This window comes from Chanos chanos, chromosome 5 (assembly GCF_902362185.1).
Source record: "Chanos chanos chromosome 5, fChaCha1.1, whole genome shotgun sequence".
In the NCBI taxonomy this organism is placed as follows: Eukaryota; Metazoa; Chordata; class Actinopteri; order Gonorynchiformes; family Chanidae; genus Chanos; species Chanos chanos.
The window spans coordinates 12,226,178-12,247,807 of NC_044499.1; the positions used below are offsets into that span (position 1 = coordinate 12,226,178).

The 21,630-nt window shown below is 41.2% G+C and overlaps 3 protein-coding genes across 3 annotated transcripts; 1 reads left to right on the forward strand and 2 right to left on the reverse strand.

The window, feature by feature from the left end:
- Positions 1-1,284: 1,284 nt before the first annotated feature.
- On the reverse strand, positions 1,285-5,975 carry otomp (otolith matrix protein). The gene is made up of 9 exons (XM_030774646.1): positions 5,903-5,975; positions 5,274-5,410; positions 4,761-4,863; positions 4,357-4,542; positions 3,677-3,851; positions 3,419-3,486; positions 2,866-3,050; positions 1,889-2,060; positions 1,285-1,343 (listed from the first exon to the last, which is right to left on the reverse strand). Exons 1-9 carry the CDS (start codon positions 5,973-5,975, stop codon positions 1,285-1,287), a joined length of 1,158 nt encoding a protein of 385 aa, XP_030630506.1.
- A 2,071-nt stretch (positions 5,976-8,046) lies between these two features.
- acvr1l (activin A receptor, type 1 like) lies at positions 8,047-14,029 on the forward strand. The gene is made up of 11 exons (XM_030774089.1): positions 8,047-8,135; positions 8,948-9,032; positions 9,964-10,043; positions 10,553-10,843; positions 11,077-11,282; positions 11,480-11,579; positions 11,680-11,826; positions 12,182-12,457; positions 12,639-12,836; positions 13,131-13,261; positions 13,552-14,029. The coding sequence occupies exons 3-11, from the start codon at positions 9,977-9,979 to the stop codon at positions 13,684-13,686; spliced, it is 1,551 nt and encodes a 516-aa protein (XP_030629949.1). The 5' UTR covers positions 8,047-8,135; positions 8,948-9,032; positions 9,964-9,976; the 3' UTR covers positions 13,687-14,029.
- A 2,191-nt stretch (positions 14,030-16,220) lies between these two features.
- On the reverse strand, positions 16,221-21,510 carry d2hgdh (D-2-hydroxyglutarate dehydrogenase). Its single transcript, XM_030775341.1, has 10 exons — positions 21,319-21,510; positions 20,563-20,883; positions 20,306-20,363; positions 19,870-20,009; positions 19,323-19,516; positions 18,782-18,950; positions 18,038-18,181; positions 17,508-17,650; positions 17,206-17,371; positions 16,221-17,084 (listed from the first exon to the last, which is right to left on the reverse strand). The coding sequence occupies exons 2-10, from the start codon at positions 20,879-20,881 to the stop codon at positions 16,819-16,821; spliced, it is 1,599 nt and encodes a 532-aa protein (XP_030631201.1). The 5' UTR covers positions 20,882-20,883; positions 21,319-21,510; the 3' UTR covers positions 16,221-16,818.
- Between the last annotated feature and the right edge of the window lie 120 nt (positions 21,511-21,630).

Genomic DNA, 21,630 nt, shown 5'->3' on the forward strand with positions numbered 1-21,630 from the left:
ATTTTCATCTGTTTCTTCCAACTCGGCGGAAAAAAAAAAAACACACACAAAAAAAAACCCAACTATGTTCACTTGACTGGAATATGATTTCATTAATCAAAACCAGAAGTGGGATCAATTAAAAGATAATTCAACGAAACAAAAGGGAGTCAGCATACACTCCAAAACAGCAGTGACATATTGTGGCACGGTCAGCGAACACTGCTTTATGATTAATGTCGAATCCATAAATGGTGAAAAATGTGCTGAACATAGAAACCATGTGGATAAATGATAATTAGATCTTGGAGCACAGACAGCAAACATTTCCAAGGTCATTACCGCATGCTTCCATAAATCCTTAATTAACCTGTAATCAAAATCACTGATTTCCATTAGACGTGTCAGTGTACCGAAGCCAATCCATTACGCCTTCATATTAGATACTATTACCGTTTATTATCCATTAGCATGTACATAGTAGTTCATATGCTTGAGTGTTCCAGAGAGTGGCTAAGCTGTTATGCATCACATATTGATCAGTGCACTACAGGCAGTGGTGCACAACATTTTAATCAAAGAAATTAGGCTCGCTTTTTCTGGTTGTCATACCACTGAGCAAAAGAAAAAACCCTGGAAAAAAAAAAAGACCTTTCAACATTTTTTTGTTATATTTTATTGATGAGGAGGAGGCTGTTCTACAAATTCAAGCAAAGACAAGGTTATTTACACGCAAGCTACTGGTGAAACAGCATCCTGAAGACGGTCAGGAATCAGCACCTTTAAAAGCACCTGTTGTGTGGCACCCACGTGTATGTAAAACTGTGACTATTGTGCTTGACGTGGAGAACATTTTCCAGAGATGAGGTTCTGCCTGAAATAAGCTGACGTGCAGAAAATTCTTTTTATCGCTCAGTAATTCTTCGACCCGTTCCACTGAAGCCAAGCATTAATTTTAGCCTAAAGCACGTTTCAGATAAATTCATAAAACGCTTAGGGGCGCACATCTTCTAAAAAGCCTGGAATATTCCGAGTGAGTTCTTTTATTACTTGGAACGCTCCAGTCGGTGATCATGTGCCCCTTGCCTTTGTCCACTAACCCAATCTCCTCCTTTGCACTGGGCAGAAAGACACATGTCTAAGATGAGTATTAAATTGCATGGTTTCAAGGTACTAGTAATAAAGTATGGGGTAACAGGCTTAATCCTTGTTGCGCACTAAGCACATCAAGCCAACACATATTCTACTGTAGACCATATGACGCTGGTGAAACTAAGAATGAAGCAAAGCTTGGGAGGAGAACAGCTAATCTGATACATGGCGCCAAAAGATGGACGGAGGAGGAAAATCAGAGGCTGTGAAGCCTGAGAGCGAGGTGGCATTCAGCCCACATAAGTAACACAGTTTAAGCAGAGCAGTAAAGGTCACACAGAGAGAGAGAGAGCGAGAGAGAGAGAGAGAGAGGGAGAGGGAGAAGGACTAAGTGAGAGAGAGATGGAGAAAGTATTCTGTGGTTTCTTTGTCCAGTCAACACAACCCTAAGGAGCAAAGGAAAATATCTTTCAGTATATTATATGATTTCATTAATGCAGTCAGAATTCTTTGCCAATGCTAACACTTATTCAGTCTTATTCACAATTCATCGCATGACCACACATCCAACAACTGGCTTGTTTGTGCTGGCACCACTGATTTAATTAATCAACTGATGAGTTTGGACTGAAACAAAAATCTTCAATGCACAAGGTCCTGTGGGAATGGACTGAGGACCACTGGGCGGTCTTTAAAGGGATATGTCCATTTAAAAATAAAATGCATGTGGTTGTTTTGTGTCTGTGAATATTTTGTTTTTTACATATTTAAATTGCCAGAAAAAAATACAATATTTCGATATTTAAATCTGCCTTACCTTCACATTCAAAAGCTTGCAGCATGGTCGTATAGCTGGGTCCCAGCCAAGAGGTGTAGGTGCCAACAACCCTCAACAGCCTCTGGGTGGAATCACTGAACATCACATCTGTGTCTCCATAACCTGCCGAGCTGAAGAGAGAGAAGCCCTGCGTAGCATTGCCAAATGCATTCTACAGAAATGAAAAACAGAAAGAGGAACGGAAAATGAACAACAGAAATGATGGTCATGGTCCATGGTCCAGGGACAGAGAGAGAGAGAGAGAGAGAGAGAGAGAGGGAAATATGAAATGATTCCCTGAGAGGGGAATCATTCCGTCTAGCCCTCTTGTCTTGTTTCTAAATACTAGGACAGCGCCCCCACCCCCCTCAAACCTCCACACTCCATCTTCCCAAGTCGCTCTGAATGTGTGAGAAACATCATCACTGATGCCATTTCTGCTTCAGGCCATAATGGCAGAGCTCAATCTGGTGTCATCCTCCCCTAATGACAAACTAACTGTAATGTAAGGTTGTGCCAAGTAAAAATCGATAAACAACACAGGGCTGGGGCTCAGTGTATTATGCACATAAGTCATTTCAACATTTTCTATGTAAAAGTGGAAAGATGCAAAGATGAATAATATAGATTATGGCTGGGTTAGTTTAATCATGCTTTCTAACTGCTAACATGCAATAACAACGTTACCAATGAGATTTTTACATGACCTGGTCAAAGTTAAACAGAATCTTTAAACTGCTCTAAGAATGAATGTCATCTTTGAGGGTTTCAGGTATCAGAACTGATATGACATTCCAGTGCACATCTATTACACAAGGGTATTTTGCGTCAGTGTGTGTGTGTGTGTGTATGGTTTTGTATGTGTGTATTCTTGTCTTTCTGTTGCTATGTCTCCATGCATGCACACACTTGTGTGAGCTGAGAAGAGCCATAGTAGGATGTTATGCAGATATGACTTTGACTGTCTTTCTGCTGACCTGCACACGTTCGAGAAACTTGTAGACACGGCATTTGTCCTCCAGGCGTACGACCACGGCGTTGGCGGGCACCACGGCCAGGTGGCAGTGTTTATGCTCGAACAGAGTGGCCTCCCCTCCATCTGGACACAGCAGTTTCAAATCCTCCAGCTCCAGATCCATCGCCCACGACTCCTGATTCTTACCTTAGAGAAATCGTTTACGCGGGAGTATTTCTTTAAAGCTCCGACCCTCTGAATAATGTGAAATGTTTATCTGGTATAAACACTATCACTCAAAACGCCTTGAGTTTTAATCTAACATATTTCAAATCCCTGCATAATCCCAGGCAGAAACCAAAAGGGGAGCTTACCAAATTATAAATAAAGTCATGTGAAACACTGCCCCCTGGTGTCCACTATAAGTCTTTGACATGTATCTTATCAGCGGTATGGGGTTGCACAAACTGAGAGTTTGGGAAAATGTCCTATGATTAACCTTCCTGTTTCATTTTTTTACGCCATTCGAAAATCTGGAGCGTCGGCTCCCACATTAAATCTCAGGATGAACTCACCCTGCATGTTATCAAACACTGTTGTATGTTTGACGAAGGCCACGTCTCCCAGATTCTCTGCTACACATCTGCAAAACATCACGAATCAATGCATGACACATTTTCCTAGTAAGAGGTATGATGCTTATCTATAGCGTCCATAACCACAAAGCCAATCTTCCTTCCTGAGACCACCAGTGTCCATACATCTACATACTATACACCATAGCTGATCTTTGGAGATTAGTGTGGGCTCCACTGACATTTAGCACTGTGTACCTCAGAGCTCCAGACTCCCCAAAGTGGCGCTCTCTGGGGTTATTGGCACAGATGTGGCGGTCGTTCTCGTCCCCAATGCAGGCCTCGCAAAGGTTCTTGGGATTGTTTCCCCGAGGATCGTGCTCTGGGTCCTTGACTCCTGGGACACAGCTGTAGCCAAAGAAATCCCCTACGGCTACACTCCATAGGGACATGTGTAAGAAAGAGCTGTCATTTGTCAAAATATGCTATGCTATATGTGTACATGAACTCTTGACCAAAATGATTCGCACAAGGAAATTGCCATTATTGGCATCCGACAAAAGCCATATTGACCCTCTTACAAACACATTGTCCCGTCATATTTTTACAGTCATATTTTATGAAGTTGCTATTCCATTCTGGTCATGACAGTGACTGCGTACATGAGTATATAGAATAACTACATTGTAAATTATACATCACTTGACAGAAGTCCAACTGAAAGCAGACTTAGACAAGGTTATGTCTCAGTCTAAGGATAAGACTGCTGGCACTCACAGAACGATGCTGCGGTTCTATTGATTTATTAATGTGAAAAACATGCTTATTGTCTCTCTCTGACATCAGTGATGTCATTTTATCAAAACCACTCCACACTTTACCACAGACAACCGCAACACATGAGCAGGAAATCGTTCCCTGCTATCCTCATGTCTTACCATGAGGGAAGTTACACTGCTCATCCACGCTGATCTGAGACGTGTTGACCAAGAAGCCGATGGGTACAGTCCAGCCCACTGTGGTTCGTATCCCAGGGTGACAGGAACTGCGTTCATGCATCTCCAGCAGGGACAGGTCACTCGAAGACCTCCTCGCCAAGGCAACCACATAGTAATTGATGCCATCTGTGTTACAGTGAGGTGTACAACATGAACATGGTAAGTATCCAATTACGGGGTGCACACAGGTCAGAGTTGCATTCTTACCACAGCACCAACAGTTTATAGACCCACGTCAGATTATCGATGTAGTAGCAAACAGCTAGTGCCGAAGAAAGTGGTTCAGCTGAGTCTGCTACGATACCCTCCATATTGAGTCTCTATATTGAACTTGCTGTCCTTACCTGCTCCATTATAGGATTCTCCTGCTGCCACATCCAGACCATAGCACCAGCCAGCAGTGTAAATCTCATCAGGATACATGGTTGCAGCATCAGCTGAGCCGTTCTGTTTAGAAAACAGGACAAATACTCCAATGAACATAATTTTGTTGTATTTATCTTCCGTTTGTATTTTTTGGTGCTGTTAAATCAGTTTATTCATAATCTTTCCTATTCTGGTTAGTGATTGGCCGGCAAAAGAGAAAAAATCAAGAAATTACTATTCAAAAATGATTTACTGTTTTGTTTGTTTGTTTGTTTGTTTGTTTGTTTGTTTGATTTTTGCTTTTTGTCCACTAGCAAAATTAAAATATGTATCTCTTAAGTGCAAACTAAAGTGCATAACATGAATGCTGCAATAAAGAACATGAAGTTATATCACAGTAAATTACATCTAGGTTACTATCATGCTAATAGTTTTGCATAGTGGTTGTGTTGTTAGAAATGTGTACGGTAAATTTCTAGTTTTTCTTGAACCTTAATCTTTTCCATGCAGTCTGTGGGGCTCTGGCCCCGCACACACTGTAGATTCCCACGGATGTTCCTGGCTGTGGCATTTCCAGCTAAATCCATACACTTTTGCTCCTCTGCATCTGAAACTGTGCACCATGTGACTGGGAAGAAAAAGCAACAGGGAAATCAGTGTAAATTCTTATACATGGTCTCTTTGTGAGATTATCAGTCATTACAAACAAAGATTTTACTGCACAGTACTTTAAATAATAATAATAACATTAATCATGTTGAACATGAACATGAAAAAATGTTGTGCTTATCAGCAAAAGAAGGTATGCCACTACAAACAACATCTATTGAAATCAATATTTACTATACAAATTATTGCATATTTCTGCCCTACCTACATTAGGATTGGTTCATTTTTTGTCCTTGAATGATTTTGAAGACATAGGACATAATATTAAAAAGGTCCAATAAAGGTCCAATGAAAGTATCAAATGTATCATTACCAATTAAAGACAAAGTTTAACATCAAGATGGAGAATCTTCAGACCAACAAAATATAAACATTATGTGAAATCAATGAAATTCTGGGCAGATTCATTTAATTAATAAACAAATACAGGTACGCACAAATTATAACTTACTCAGGTTATTCTGACTGGACACACTGACCAACACAAACAGGAGTAAAGCAAGATATCCCTTTGGATGATCCATGTTGTCTGTGAAGCGTGATCTTGCAAATGCACACAGACTCAAAGAGTAGCTAGTGTGGGAAGTGAAGTTCAACCAAAAAAACAAAAAAAACAAAAAAAAAAACATGGCTCTCATATTGCCCCCCTCTTATAACCATGGCACCCGCAAAGCTAAGGGGAGGTCTAACAAGAGCAATACCTTCCATTAGTCCTTGACTATTTTTTTTTAACCTCTATCATTTCCCATTCATCCAATCACAACAGTCGTCTAGCGTTTCTTTCAATTATCCGCAGGGAGTTGATGGCATGCAGTATTTTGCACACTTCACCTCACCTGGCACCAAACAGGTCAGATCATTTCAGAGTTTTGTAATTAAGCCTGAGACAATGGCTTTTTGTGGATGGTCACCAGTGCCTCAAGAGATTAAATCCATCGCAGCTCTGAGACAGGCCGGCCTTTCATTTTAGACAGCACTTTTTAGACAGAAAGACAACAGCAGATTCCATTGTCCTCACAAGCACTTAAGAAAACTTAGAAGAAACAATCTTACTACCTGATACCTTTTCTATTTCCTCACGATAAGATTCTCTATCTCACAAAAAATGATGTATTAGAAGAAACACAAGTTATTTCCTAATTTATGTCCTTTGATCTAGCAGACATGTCAGCTTTTTAATCTTTTTTCACTTTGACAACTAGGAGTGCTGGAAGCACATTCATATATATGACATTTTGGTAACAGTCCAAACACACAGCAATAAATTTGCCATAGGTTTGTATTTTTTCCTTAAACTCCAAAATAATCTTTCAGTGTCTCTTTTAGGAACTTACACATATTAAATATATATTTGGCTTAAATAACTTTGCAGAGGGAAACATATTTCATATCATGGCCACAACTGGCCTGGCTCAGGATTCCATAAGAGAAATGAACTGTCCAATCAGGTTTCTTATGGAACTCTGGCTACTCCAGAGTGCATCTGGGGACTGTCAAGAATCTTATCTTTCTGCCCTTCGGTGGTTGACTTCATTTCCTTTTTCGCCCCATATAGAAAATGACACAGTCATTAATCAGTAAGCTATTTTAAAATAAAATCTGTCAGGCCACTGGCTACTTGGCTCTTATCGCTGCAAGGACATTTTACTTCCTTAAATCAACCCTGCATGTCCTCATAATGCTCTGTAAATAAAGTTCTAAAAAAACAAAAATGTTCAAATGTCTTAATAGGTTTCAGTATTTATTGCTCTGCTCCTCTCAAAAAAACAAAACATTCTAGTGTGTGGGATGTTCTTGATTCAGTGGATTCTCAAGGTTGTTAAAAGTTAACTGTAGTGTATAAGGTAACATCTCAGGCAGAGGCAGATGGATAAGGTTTTCATTTGTAAATGTAATATGATGATATTCAGTTTCCTGGTCGAGTGTGGAGATCTGATGATCTTATAACAATTTATAACTACAAATCAGTATGGTACTCAAGTCCACACTGTTACAAAATGTTCTCTGTATAAACATCTTCATTATTAAATAAAAAAAGAGGGATGTATTCTAATCGAGAAATTAATAATCAAGACACTGAAATCGTGACTTACTCACCTGTCTCCAATCTCAGTGACTGTTGTCTGTTGTAATGCGTAGGCTATACAAATAAAATGAGAGATAAGTAATGCAAAAAAGAAAGACACAGCCACTAGGATATCACGACTTTAAATGTATTGTGTAATCTAAACACTAAACATCAAAGAGCAGGGGTGTAACTGGGACGAACATTGTCCATAACTCATATTGTTCAAAATGTCAATTCCTCGAACCATCGGAGTGTTTACAGGTCTATTGTCTGTTTGGAGGTTCGGTTTTTTGTGTATTTAATTGTGAAATTTACACCATGATTTTATTTATTTATTTATTTATTTTAATTTCAAGTTACGCGTTACGCCAAAAACAATGCGTAAAGTTATCAAAGTTTTTTGATGCGCTTCGGTCAGTTGGCGGACTCACCCTACCCCACAATGCATTGAAGGCATAGGTTGTTTATGATGACGTCCTAGTGGATGCTTTTCCAAAGCACGAAATGTGTCTGTGGGTGGTGGTCAAGTGAAATCACCAGTCAACGAAGAACGACACTGTCAATAACACCGCAGCCTGTATGCTTTCTGTAAAGTGTATGTATTCTGCCGGCCCGGGTAAGACACAATTAGCTCATCCTTTAGGCGTAGCTAATGTGCAAAATTAAGCAACGTTAAGGCTAGCTTGCCATTTAGCCAGACTAGGTTGTTGTTGAACCAAGCCAACAGTCGAAGCTAGCTGGCATAGCTAATTTAAAAATAGTTAGCTAGGTTAGCTAAGACAGAAATTAAAACGATAACCTATCTCTGTTGGTTGGCAGCTTACCAAGCTAGAATGAAAATCAGTATTGCTACGGCGCCAAACGTTATATTAGTCCTAATTTATAGATACTTCAGAGGACGTCAGGGAGCCTCTTTAGAAATACTTGTTCGACAGCAGGCTAACGGCTAGCTAATGAGGTAACATTGGCTTATTTGTGATTTAATTAGGTTAGCTATTGGCATGCTTATCATAGTGTGCGAATTAAAAAGCTGGCAACAATTTAACACTCCTCACAGGCATGTTCTTTGCTTTATTTTTCAGATTTTTGGCATTTGTGGTTTAGTTAGTAACTGTAAGTAGCCTGCTGTCTGTAAATGGCGTTCATTGACTAATATTACTAGCTTACTTGTTTTGGCGACAACTTACTGTAGACAGCTCAGAGACATATCATGACGCCACCGCCAAACATGTCGAATCTGCATCATCTGTCGTTCATGTTAATTCTTTTAAGATTGAAAATAAGTAGATCAGTTAACTCTGATAAAAACAGGTAAAGTCCCGTTTAATACGCAGTAATGATAAGTTACATGTTGGTAATATAACTTGTCTACGAGGTATCATCAGGATCAAGCATACTGACTAAAATAACCTCTTTTTTTGTTTGTAGGGGATTAGCCAGCAGCTGTAACAACGAAGTTCGGCTATGCATACATTCAAAGGCAGTGTAAAGAATCACTTGGGGATTTGTACAAGTATGTTTTAACGGTGTTGTTATAAATTAAACATATTTAGCTGATATTGATGCGTTATTGATAAATGCATTATTGATGGCGTCTAACCTTGGGTGCCAATACTCAGCCTTACACTTGGTTTGAAAATCAATGTTTGCATCAGACAAACACCAGGACTGAGCCAGTGCTTGAATATTTAAAGTCCTGAAGTATCTGACAGATTTAACTGAAGACTGGTAACAAAGTGATCTTAATGGAAAGTATGTATGATGTAAATTTGAAATGCTCTGCTTCATTTTGTTCACTGTTGCCAGAAAGGATCTCTCTATCTTATGGAAATAAAAAATAATTGTATTCCATTAAGGTAAAAGTGTTGTATCTGGTGATATATTAGGAAAGGATTTACCATGAAGTGGAAGCTATAGCCTGTCGAATGTAAGCTTGGTCAAACTGTCCTTATAAGTGGATGATTGTATTCATATGGCTAAAAGCTTAATGGAGGACCCTTGTATCTAAACCGCCCATTCCTGGCTTCTTTTGATGTGCTACAGAGCTCCAGTCACTTTGATGTCATTCTGTAATGGCCCTCTTTCTCCTCGGTAGCCGTGGAAACGGCCCCCTCTCTCTCACACATGGCCATTTCCACTGAAAGAGAGTGCACAAGTATTTAGAGATGTAAAATGGTGCTGCATTTTAAGAAATGCACTTGTGCTGCCCCATTTGGTTTAAGCTTTTAGTTATGCATCAGGCCTCTTTTTATCAGGATATACTAAGCTGTATGTTTTCACTTATAGGCCAGTGTTTATGTTAGAGCAGAGAGACATGAGTGAAATTGGCTGACATGAATGTCCAAAGGCTCCAAGAGTCAATTTGTCTGTTTTCCAGTCTGTGAATTATGTAGGCTGTATTTGTGCTCAGGCTATATCACTAACTCTCAAATTTATTTTTTCAGTGCAGTGAACCAAATGGGTCATTGCAGTGCCCAATTCATTTTCCTCTTGCTGCTGAAGATCTTGCAGTCCTCGGCTAAAGGTAAAACATTTTCAGCAGTTTATGCAGTTCAAGCATTCTGTGACCTTTATTGGACACAGTCTTGCCAAAAAGCCTCAGACTTGGTGAAAAAACAGTCCTAAATAAAACTCAGCTCTCAGGGCTCCGTCATCTCACCTCATCAGCTTGGCTTAAAAAAACTGACTACACTGTCTCTGAAATAGCAAAGTCTGACAGTCTGGGTTTTTTTTTTTTCTTTGAGACCCCCCAGATAAATCTGTCTTAGAATTCTAAAAATATTTTTCCTTTTTAGAATCCGCATACTCATCTGACTGAATAAACAGTTACTGCTTATCATCCCATATGAATCTGAGAGCTACTTTATCTGCATGTATCACTGATGTACAGTGAGAAAAAAAAAAAAGAATTTAATAAACCTGGTATTTGACTAGAGGTTGGAAATCATGCAGATTGAGTCACTATGTCATGTTTTTGTTAGTTTTGTGTACAGTTATGTGTATGTGTGTGTGTGTGTGTCTGTCCGTCTCCAGATGAGCTTATTGAGTGTGTGTGCGTGGGCACAACAGAACAGTGCAGTCTGGAGGAGCGGTGCAGTGGAGACCAGTGCTACTCCTCCGTCATCGTGAATGGAGATGTGATTTCATTCTCGCGTGGCTGCCTGAAAGGGCCTGAGCAGAAACGGATGATCTGCTCCACAGCGCCCTCTGCCAAATATGCGATGAAGTGCTGCTCGGAACCCATGTGCAACTCCAACGCCTCCATTGAGTCTCTTTTAGATCTGCTGCTTCCCAGTGGAGTTCCCAGAACAGTGGCTGGCCAAGGTTCAAAACATACATCCTTCATTTGTGATCCTTCATTTTGAATTTATAATTGGACAAAAAAAATTTGTTCAAATCATTGCTCTGCCCCTCACAGAATGATCAATATTCATTGGAAAATTTAACCCAAAATGCAGTGAGAGGAGTGTGTATTTTATATGACGCATATTTTCATAGAATGTAGCATGTTTATCAGACATTCTCCTGGTCTTCTATACATGCCTCTATTGGTGCAGGAGGGGAACCGCTGCAGTACAGAGTGGAGACACTGGCGTTGTTTGTGCTGGGACCCATGGTGGTGCTGGCACTCCTCTCCCTCCTGGCTGTGCTGGTGTGTCGCAGGCTCCATCACGGCCGTCTGGAGAGACTGCATGAGTTTGACACAGAGCAGGGCGCCATCGACGGCCTCATTGCATCCAACGTGGGAGACAGCACTCTGGCGGTAGGAGCCCACACACCACCTCTAAACCATCGCCCTGAGGAATCTGCTCGTAAAAAAAAAATGCCCTGTGATCGACATCCGTGAGACCAGAGTAGTTTTAAGTGTTCGGTGAACAGGTTTTTTTTTTTTTTTTTCCCTAGAGAGTGTTTATTGCCACTGCAGAAATGACGTCTCACATGTTGTTGTCATGGTTGTAGGATCTGCTTGATCACTCGTGCACGTCAGGCAGCGGTTCGGGACTTCCGTTCCTGGTCCAGAGGACCGTGGCTCGCCAGATCAGTCTGGTGGAGTGTGTGGGTAAGAAGAGAAAGCCTCATTCTGTGGAAACTATTGCCTGGTGTGAGCACCTTGCGTGTGTGAGATCGCGTCCTGATTGTACCGTCTGTCGTGCGCGCAGGTAAAGGGCGATATGGAGAAGTGTGGAGAGGACAGTGGCAGGGGGAAAACGTGGCTGTGAAGATCTTCTCCTCCAGGGATGAGAAATCTTGGTTTCGGGAAACAGAGATTTATAACACAGTTCTGTTGCGACACGAAAACATATTGGGTGAGTTAAATCTCGTTTTCTTCAGCGTCTGCAGAATGCTCTTTTGACAGGGGAATAAACCCAGGATTATTAATTCTTATTTAGGGAGTTATATCATGAAGTTTCGTTTTGGAGTCTCAGGTTGTAAATATACCACCACAGAGACATAAACATTATAATTTATCTTCGATGCCATGTTGTGTTGAATGGAACATTTATTTTAAGCAGAAAAGTATTTTGAAAAATATAACTTGCGCATTCGAATGCCCCACACGTTCAAATGGTACAGATACGTTTTATCGCCGAAAAAGAGCAAGGAATTGAGAGCTTTGTGACCGACGCATTGTCATGTCTGTTCTCTCTTCACCGACGACAGGGTTCATGGCGTCGGACATGACGTCTCGGAATTCCAGCACACAGCTCTGGCTCATCACCCACTACCACGAGAACGGCTCACTCTACGATTACCTGCAGCGCGTCGCCGTGGAGATGGTAGACGGCCTTCACATGGCGGCGTCAGTCGCCAGTGGACTGGTCCACCTGCACACGGAGATCTTTGGCACCGAGGGCAAGCCAGCCATCGCACACAGAGACTTAAAGAGCAAGAACATCCTGGTCAAGAAGGATCTTCGCTGCTGCATCGCTGACTTAGGCGAGTCAGACATTGTTTCTGCTGTCATGTTTCATCTCTCTCTCTCTCTCTCTTATTGTATCCCTCCGTCAGAGGTTTGATTAAACAGCTCAGCTCTTTGTTGGCTGTACGTTTTGGTTTAGCTGTGTGTCATGCATGACACGCACTGTTTTCAGGACTCATTATGCGTTCCTCTCCACAGGTCTGGCTGTCACTCACTCTCAGACTGATAATCAGCTGGATGTGGGGAATAACCCTAAAGTGGGCACCAAACGCTACATGGCTCCAGAGGTGCTGGATGAGTCCATGCAGACAGACTGTTTTGATGCCTATAAGAGAGTCGACATCTGGGCCTTTGGACTGGTGCTGTGGGAAATTGCACGTCGCACCTACAGCAATGGTGAGCTCACTGCAGCACTCAGCAAGACCACTCTTAATATTTCACCTGTGTGAGAGATGAGGAGTAAAAACCCTCCAAACACTGCATTTGAAAAAAATGACCGCCATGTACTTCAAAAATCCATTGTGGAAAAAGATCCTTACAGATTTCCTCAAAAGATACGTCTACAAAAAGGTTATTTGTGGCAAACGTTCTTCTTTTTTTTTCTCTCCCCTTTCAAGCGTGTCTTTTCTGTCAAGGAGTGACTTGGATCCGTTTATCTGTGTAACTCTTTCTTCTGCCGTCATGTTTCAGGAATCGTGGAGGAGTACAAACCGCCGTTTTACGACCTAGTGCCCAACGATCCCAGCTTTGAAGACATGCGCAAAGTGGTGTGTGTGGAGCAGCAGAGACCTTTCATCCCCAATCGATGGTTTTCTGATCCTGTGGGTATTAACTCACTCTCTTACTCTCTAACTTAGTTTCACCTCACTCACTTATTTTTACGTCCATAAATCACAGATGACCTTAAAAACTCACAGAACAAAATGTTAGACATACACACTCAGTAACCTAGAGTGTTTCTCTGTTGCACTGACAGTTAAGCTTAGTCTTATTTTGCTCCATTTGAGATCACAGGGTGAAAGAGCGGTCCATTGTGCATAATAACCCCGTTTCCTGTGATGACTGCGTTTATCCTGCTGTGTATTTCTGTGTGTGTGTGTGTGTTAATCAGACTCTGTCAGCCCTGGTGAAGCTGATGAAGGAATGCTGGTACCAGAACCCATCTGCACGTCTCACCGCCCTGCGCATCAAAAAGACTCTAGACAAGATCCACAACACACTGGAGAAAGGCAAGACAGACTGCTGAGGCTGTGTGGTGCCGTCACCAGGAGGCAGAGGGAGAAGAAGGAGGATAGGAACACTGTTGGACCCACTAACATTATTACCTTTACTCACTCAGCTGAACGACTCGCCGCTTTCCGCGTGGGTACGAGAACCAGGACCTCGAAAAAAGCCAGCTCGCGCCTCGACTTTGTAACGCGGGCTTTTTTTTTCCGTTTTGGGTTTGACGAGCGAAAAGAATATTTTCTATCTACGTTGTGTTCTTTTCTGCCTTCCTGAAACACGTTTACTGCAGCTGTCACTTGTTCCCCTCCTCAATGGCTGTTAAACTACTGGAACTCATGTGCCATGTTCGTGGCTTGTCAAGGCTTAACAAGGGCAGCTATCCTTAACTCGTGTATGAGCCGTCCATAAAGGTCCGGTCACACGGTGTGTTTTTTTTTTTTTTTAATTGGTTACACAATCTGTGTCAAGCAAGAGAGTTCAATTTTAAATATGAAAATCATAGAATTATCATAATACGTTTTCTGAACCGTGATGTTATCTCAGAAGAAGCTGAAAGCTTTCAAAGAGTGTCAATCTTTAAAATAATGACTCAAAGGTTAAACACTTATGTTGGTGTTTGTAACAGTTTGAGTAACATTCAGATACCCCCCCCCCCCACCCAAGCATTAACTTTTTAATATTACAAACAATTATTATACCGTGGAAGGATCGTAGACACTTTCCCCTAAACCAATCCTTCTGGCTACCAGCTCAGCTAGCAGGCTGTAGAAAGAGACCTGGCGGCTGTGTGGAGTTGGTTAGTTCAGCAGTCTTGCCATGCAGCGCTGGAAAAGACCAGTAGGGGGGGGTGTCTGTCTCTGTAGTGCAGCCGTGCAGACTTCATTTGTCCTCTGCTTGATACAAAGCCATGACAGCACTAATTCTTTCTCTCTCTCCCTCTCTCTCTCACACTGACAATCATATGCTGCTCATTGGGGACTCTACTGAAAGTGACACTTTTCATAAGCTCCTTTACAAACCTGACAGCTGTCGTAACAGTGTCATAACAGTTTTATTCAACGGTCATTACCGTTAACGCTAACACATTTACGTCTAGCCGTGTCTGCCAAAACACAACGGTTAAACCACACTTTGGTAAGGTTTGGCTCTATACGTTTCTGTGACGTGTCTGGGTGGTGTCAGGTATTTTTAGTTTTGCACATGTTTGAAAACAACCAAGAGAACTACTACAATTCATGACAACTTTATGCCGGTTGTTATGTCAGCATTGTAACGGAGGATTGACGAGATGTGTACGCCATGCTATTATAGTTGACAGTTTGTGTGCTTTGCTTATGAATTTGAGGTTGACGGGCAGAGCCAATGGAATCAAATGAATGGAGCCGTAGTAAAATATATTTATATACAATCTGCTTTAAAGAATAGTTACAATGAGATGAGTTTGACACTGAACTCCTGCATAGGTGATATGTGAAAGTACTTTTTATTTAGGATTACATTTGAGCCTTTGTATTCACTTCCCCTGAACACTACTCTGATGGTTGGTGCACAGCAGGAATACCACTAAAGGCTTGGGATTGATGACTGTGAATGAAATATGAGGAGGTAACCTCCAGCAAAATATAGGGACACTAAAAGTGAAATATAAAGAATTATTCATCCAAAGCTGTTCTGCCTATCTTAAAGTTAATAACAAGCCCTGGTATTATTTTCCAGCTTCAAATTCTTCCGGATGGAAATAACTTTTTCTGCCGCAGGTTACACTCTGCATCTTGTACGTTTAACAAACTTTTCCGTTGGTCTTGGCTTAAAAAAACAAACAAAAGGGTTACGTTCTCTCTACAAGGATCCAACAGGAAAGGTTTCCAGGCCAATGAGGAAAGAAGAAAGATGCCTTATGAAACAATCCCTTTGGGTCTCTCTTGCACTGGTGAGTTGGCTTCACCAGGGAAATGACCCTCTTCCTATCTTCGGCGAGATCCACAAGAAGTCTTCACCCAATTTTATTTGTTTTTGGGGGTTGTGTGCGTGCGTGTGTGTGTGTGTGTGTGTGAGAGAGAGAGAGAGAGTGGTTTTTACTGTTGCTTCTAGCTTTGGAGTTCCAACTGGCAGGCAGCTAATGAGCTCTCCAGTGCTACTGTCTTGATGTGTGAGTGGGCAGCATTCAGTCTTCCCCAACACTAACCAAGGCAAGGCTCAGAATCAGGCCAGAAATCAGTGAGGTGTCAGAGCAGACTGGAAATAGGAAACTGACCTTTTAAGACTAGCAGATGTTTTGATTGAGCACTCAAACTATACTTTATTTTTTCCCCCGTCTTTTTACACAGTCGTGTTTAACAGTTGGGTTTGCTACTGTGTGATAGCGTACAGCTCTTCCAGTGACGCAACAGAAATTTACACCTGTTTGGATTGCTCCTAACTTTAGTTTTCTTAAAGAGAGTAGAGTGCTTTAACGGGTTTGGTCACGTTTTTTTGTGTGTGTGTATGGCTGGGAAAAACTGCTTTTTTTAACGCCATAAAACATTCACCACACTGTTAACCAAAAGTTTTTTGTTTGTTTTTTTTTCATTTTCTGAATGGATTTCACAAATGTCGGCAAAGAATTTCTTGACAAAAATCAAAAGTGTATACAAGTCAAATTACATTAAAGTCTCATGCTGGGTTACTTAAACATGGATTTGAGAATCTCTCTCAGGCTTAATATACACCTCCACTCTTCAGTACACTGCTGTTTATTTTTTCTGTCTCAGTAGCACAAAGGAAACAACTGTTCTATCATCCTCAAATTATGGCTGAAGCCACTGGTTCAGTTTAATTAACAGCACTTATAATAGGCATTTGATTTGAAGCCTATCCATGATTTTATCGAGCTTGAACTCCACCTGTCTTAATACTGATAGTGATAATATTAATAGTGTTTCTGGTTCTGCCTCATAATTCTCTAACTGAAAAAAGCCAGAATTTTTAATCACTGGTAAATAATCAACACTTCTCCAGCTCAAGGTTAGGGTCAAAGTAGTGACCTATAGCATTTTTTACTCTGACTTGTCACTACTCTAAAGAATGGAGTGAAAAGTCAAAATTTCCAAATACTGCAGATATGCTCTGTGTGAAGCTGAAGTGTGACCGGCCTGGTTTTTCTCCACAGGGTTCATGAGTGAAGATCATCAGGCAGAGTCTTATAGGGGTTGAGGATGCCTTTAGGGTCCAGCATGGCTTTTATGTCACCCATAAGGCCCACAGCCTCTGAGGATTTACTGTAGTAGATATAGTTTCTCTTCTTTAGACCCAGTCCATGCTCAGCGCTGATGCTACCCTGACACGACGACGTCCACTCATACACATAGGGCTCAATTGCGGCAAGCAAAGATGGATCTTTAGAAGGTGAGGTGATATTTAAGTGAAGATTTCCATCACCTGAAAAGAATATAAAGAAAAGAGAAACTTTATAAACTCTTTACTATTAGTATATGTGAATTCATGATTACGTTTTGGTCTTTTTTTTAAGTCAGTTTATCAGGAAAAAAATAAGACATACCAACATGTCCGTAGCCAACCACATTCTTTGCTCTGTCTCCTAAATGCTCCCTCATGTCAGTGACTAGTTGGTAGATTTTTTCCACAGGGAGAGAAATGTCATATTTATACGTGTATCCATCGTGAGTCAGAGCTTCTGTGATTCTCTCCCTCAGGGACCAAAGAGCCTGCATTCAAACCAAATCAGATATGAACTGCAAATAAGTACGCTTCAGGTAATACTGTTGAGTGCTTCTGCTGTTTTCGTTGGAATCGTTAACAAATTACGAAAGTCGCGTCCCATCGGTTCTGTCATCTCCTCACCTTAATTTTTGCTTCCTCTGTTGCAACTGTGCCGTCAGTCACCAGTGATGACGTCATTACCTCCTCTAAGAAGTTGTGAAGTTTCTCCTCATCGTGGGCAGCGTCTGATCCAGCCGTCTCTATGACAATATAGAATGGGCTCTCTGTAAAATAAACACGCACATATATAAATAACTCCTCAGAGAGGTTGAGTGGTCTCTCTCTCTCTCCCTCTTACTTAAGTTCATTCTTTTTCAGACTGGCAATGTCTTTTCAAATGACATTAAAAAAAACCAAATGAGTCATACAACCAAAAAAAAAAAAAATCAAAACAAAAACAAATGCAAATACAAGACTACAGAGGCCTCTAAGTGGGCCCTGTCTAGACTGCGAGGAAGCTGTACATTCAAGCACATCAGTGACTTCAGCAGGGAATCTAACAGAATAAGAAATGTGTGTCTATGGGATGGTAAGGGAGTGGAATCCAGCAGACAGACATGAGCCTCATTTGTGAACTGATCTAAAATAGGATTCAGTGTTCATGGTTTGACCTGTAATGGGGTTGCTGAGTTTGAGATGTTTCACTAGCAGATTCATGCAGGCAGCATCTAAAAACTCAAATGCAGAGAGGATCTCTCCCAGCCTTCCCCGACAGCACCGAAACGTCTCCAGCAGAGCCTCAAAACTGGAACACCCTGCAGGACACCAGAGGCACCACAAAACTAAGAGGCCTTTTCAATCAAACCTAACTACATAACACTGCTATTACACTGACTGTCCTCCAAAGAGTTTGTACCCACGGTAATCATTAATACAGACATAAACATGACATGAAGTTACCTTTTTTTTTTTTTGGATGTAAATCCAAGAAACTGCATTATGATTTTGCAAACAAATGTAAAAATGATAAAAAAGTGACTTATGTATGAAAGTTATAGAAAGTTATGATGATATTAAAATAAATGTATAACCTTTCTGTGGTGCTATGGATCTATGTGTGCAGTACAAATCTATGTGCTTCTGCCCCATTACCTGTGAGTGATCTATATAACCTGTCCAACCAAATTATTACTGACACCCTGCCCCCAATACTAATTCAGAATAAAATATGCAACAAAAACATTTACAACACACACACACACAACAACTGGCTCCCACACGTATTTTGGTGTTTTTGTTTTGTTTTTTTGTAAAAGCCATTGGTGCAGCAATTTATAAATGGTTTTGCTGTACAATGACAGTGACTGAACACTGAGAACAAATGTTGGATTCACAGTGGTAAACAAAGTTCATACCTAAAAATGCCACGTTGACAGCTTTGGGTTTGCGCGGGCACAGGATAGACACAGCTGTAATGATCCCTAATGTCCCCTCTGAGCCAATGAACAACTGCTTCAGGTCATAACCTGTGTTATCCTTACGAAGAGTAGACAAACAGTTCAAAACCTTCCCATCAGCCAGGACCTGGAGTCAGGACACAAAAAAAAAATGCAATTTAACAAAGAACATTACCTTTCTGTCAGGAATGCTCCACTACAGACCCTTTCTTAATCTAAAGAAGTTGAGAAGTTGTGTCATGAAAACTAACTCTTAAGTAGATGACATTCTACAAGTAATGGCCTGAAGGCCCAGCTGAATACTGACCCTCGCCCCTGTAACGGTCTCTCATTTAACCCTAATATGACTCGAATAACCGCAAAGACCAGAGGTACAGACTGACCAGCATCAGAGAGGTGGTCCCCCTAAAACGGTTACATTTACCGTTTTCACACTTTTTTTTAGTTTTGTTAGCTTTGAGGTGATGTCAGTATGATTCAGTAGTAGTAACGTGCTCACCGCTTCCAGGCCAAGCACAGTCCCGCGCAGGGACCCGTAGCGCAGCAGTCTGAGGCCTCCAGCGTTAGTGGACACATTTCCCCCAATGTGACAGCTGCCCTTTGCCCCCAAGTCCAGAGGCATAATGAAGTCTCGCTCCTCAAGATACTGAGATAAAGTTTCCAGCACACAGCCTGCCTGGCAGGTAAGAATACCTGTGGCAAAAAGCAATTCTGGGGTTTACCAGTCAACTGTGAACTTTCGAGCTGGACAACAAAACACTGATTTTTGAAAATAAATAACCAAATAAATAAATAAATAAATAAAAAGGGAGTGGTCTGCCAGATAAGCATGCTTATGAAGGAGTGTTTAAAACAGAGCTTGAAAATTCTAAGGTGAAAGTGTTGTGAAACTGATGAACTGGATATGATACTTCAATCCAAAGCTCAAACTTTTATTAAGCACTGATAGGTTTCATCACCTCTATAACCTGGTACATAACAGTTATATAAGCTAATTTATGGACTTATGGCAAAAACAGAAACCCCGTTACCATGAGAACACTGACCTGACACACTGTCGAAGGTGAGGACCTGGTTCATCAGTGCAGTGGACAGGACAATCTCATCAAACACTGGGACACTTCCCCCAACCAAGCCTGTATTTCCACCCTGTGGATTGACTGCCAGGTTCCTCTCATTACAGTACCTGAAGAACAAATACATTACTAACACAGTTACTGTCATAATGGAACAACATCTACAAGGCTGCCACATACAGCATTGTAGAAATCTGGAAATCTGAAGCCTGAACCCCACATGACAGTTAACTGAACCTCACATTTTCAGAGCATGTTTCTCTTATATCAGGTTTTAGCCTTGGACTGATGCACATTCAAAATCTGCTATGTGTGTATGAACCATAATGGCTGACGTAATTGTCCTAATGATTGCGAATGAATTTGTTTTATTTGGAATCTAACATTCTTTAGATAAGTGGTTGACCTTAGAATCTGAGAGACCTCGTCTGTTGTCTTGGGTCTTAGAAGTACCTCACTATTCCCTGCAACAAGAGCAGAGAGAAAATACAGTTTATATATGTATACTGAAAACGCTTTGGTACGTTTTAAAACAAAAGACACATCAACATGCCAATAAACAAAGACTTGTAGAAGTATGCACTTCTAATTTTCTCAAGAACGTCTTTGCCTTGATATACCTGTGGTTTTTGGAGTTTAAGTGACCTAACCCTGCATACTTGCCTCTTACTGATTTGAGCCAATCGACATTGCAGGACTCCAGCATGTCCGGGTCAGTTATGGCCCTTCCTGGAAGAAGCTGTCGGAAGAACGTCAGGTCCTCCGGAGAAATGCGGGAGAAAGGTAACCGTTGTGGTGTAGCGTTTGGGCTGGCCTGGCTAGCTCCAGTTCCACTGCTATGAACGAAACGGCACTGGGCAATGTGTCCTGAACATGCTAGAGAGCCTCTCTCTACCCTCGTAATTACAGTCACTGAGGTAGTGTACCGTGAGCATAACCACCTGATGGTAGAGTTCAGAGGGAGTCTTTTAAAGCTGGCCATGTCTACAGAAAGACAGGGAGAGACACAGCATTTACAATTAGTCCAGTAACAAATTTGAGAATCTTTCCACAGAAGCCTAGATGCGCTAATTCGGCTATTTCAGATATCAATATGACATCATTGTAGAACTGTCTTGACCCAAGTTCAAATGCTTAAAAATTAGCACTGACAGCAAGTGTATGACAACTCTGAAAATGCTCTTGGCATTTGGTTTCAGATTTCTCTTTGGAGGGAAGAATACCATGTATCTTTAAGAAAAAATATCGTGCAGAAAATTCTGCATTAAGTTTTGCCGAAATTAAACGTAATATGTCGTCTCCTGCGTTTTATTTTCACACTTTAACACCAGCATGGTCAGACTGATATGGTGAAAAAAGTGACATTTGCCATGCGACATTCGATACAATGTAAATTGAACATTTAGGCTGTAAACTCACCAGGACCGAAGTGAAGTTGGGTCGCTTATTCAGACGCTGTGCAACTCATCAGCCACTTTTAACAACATAGTCTAACTTTACCTACAACCCAAATGGTTATCTAACAGTGGATATCACCTGCACTTGGAGGTCAAAGAAACATGGACACGGCAGAAAAATAGTCAGTAAATACCTGATAACACCTTAAAAACAACCGCAATGATTGTAAATGTCAAGATTTTCTTCCTCGCGGGTTGAGAACTGAAGGTTGGGACTATAATAAATGAAACACTGCCACCTAGTGCAAGAGTAAGTGTTTTTTTTTTCTTTCTT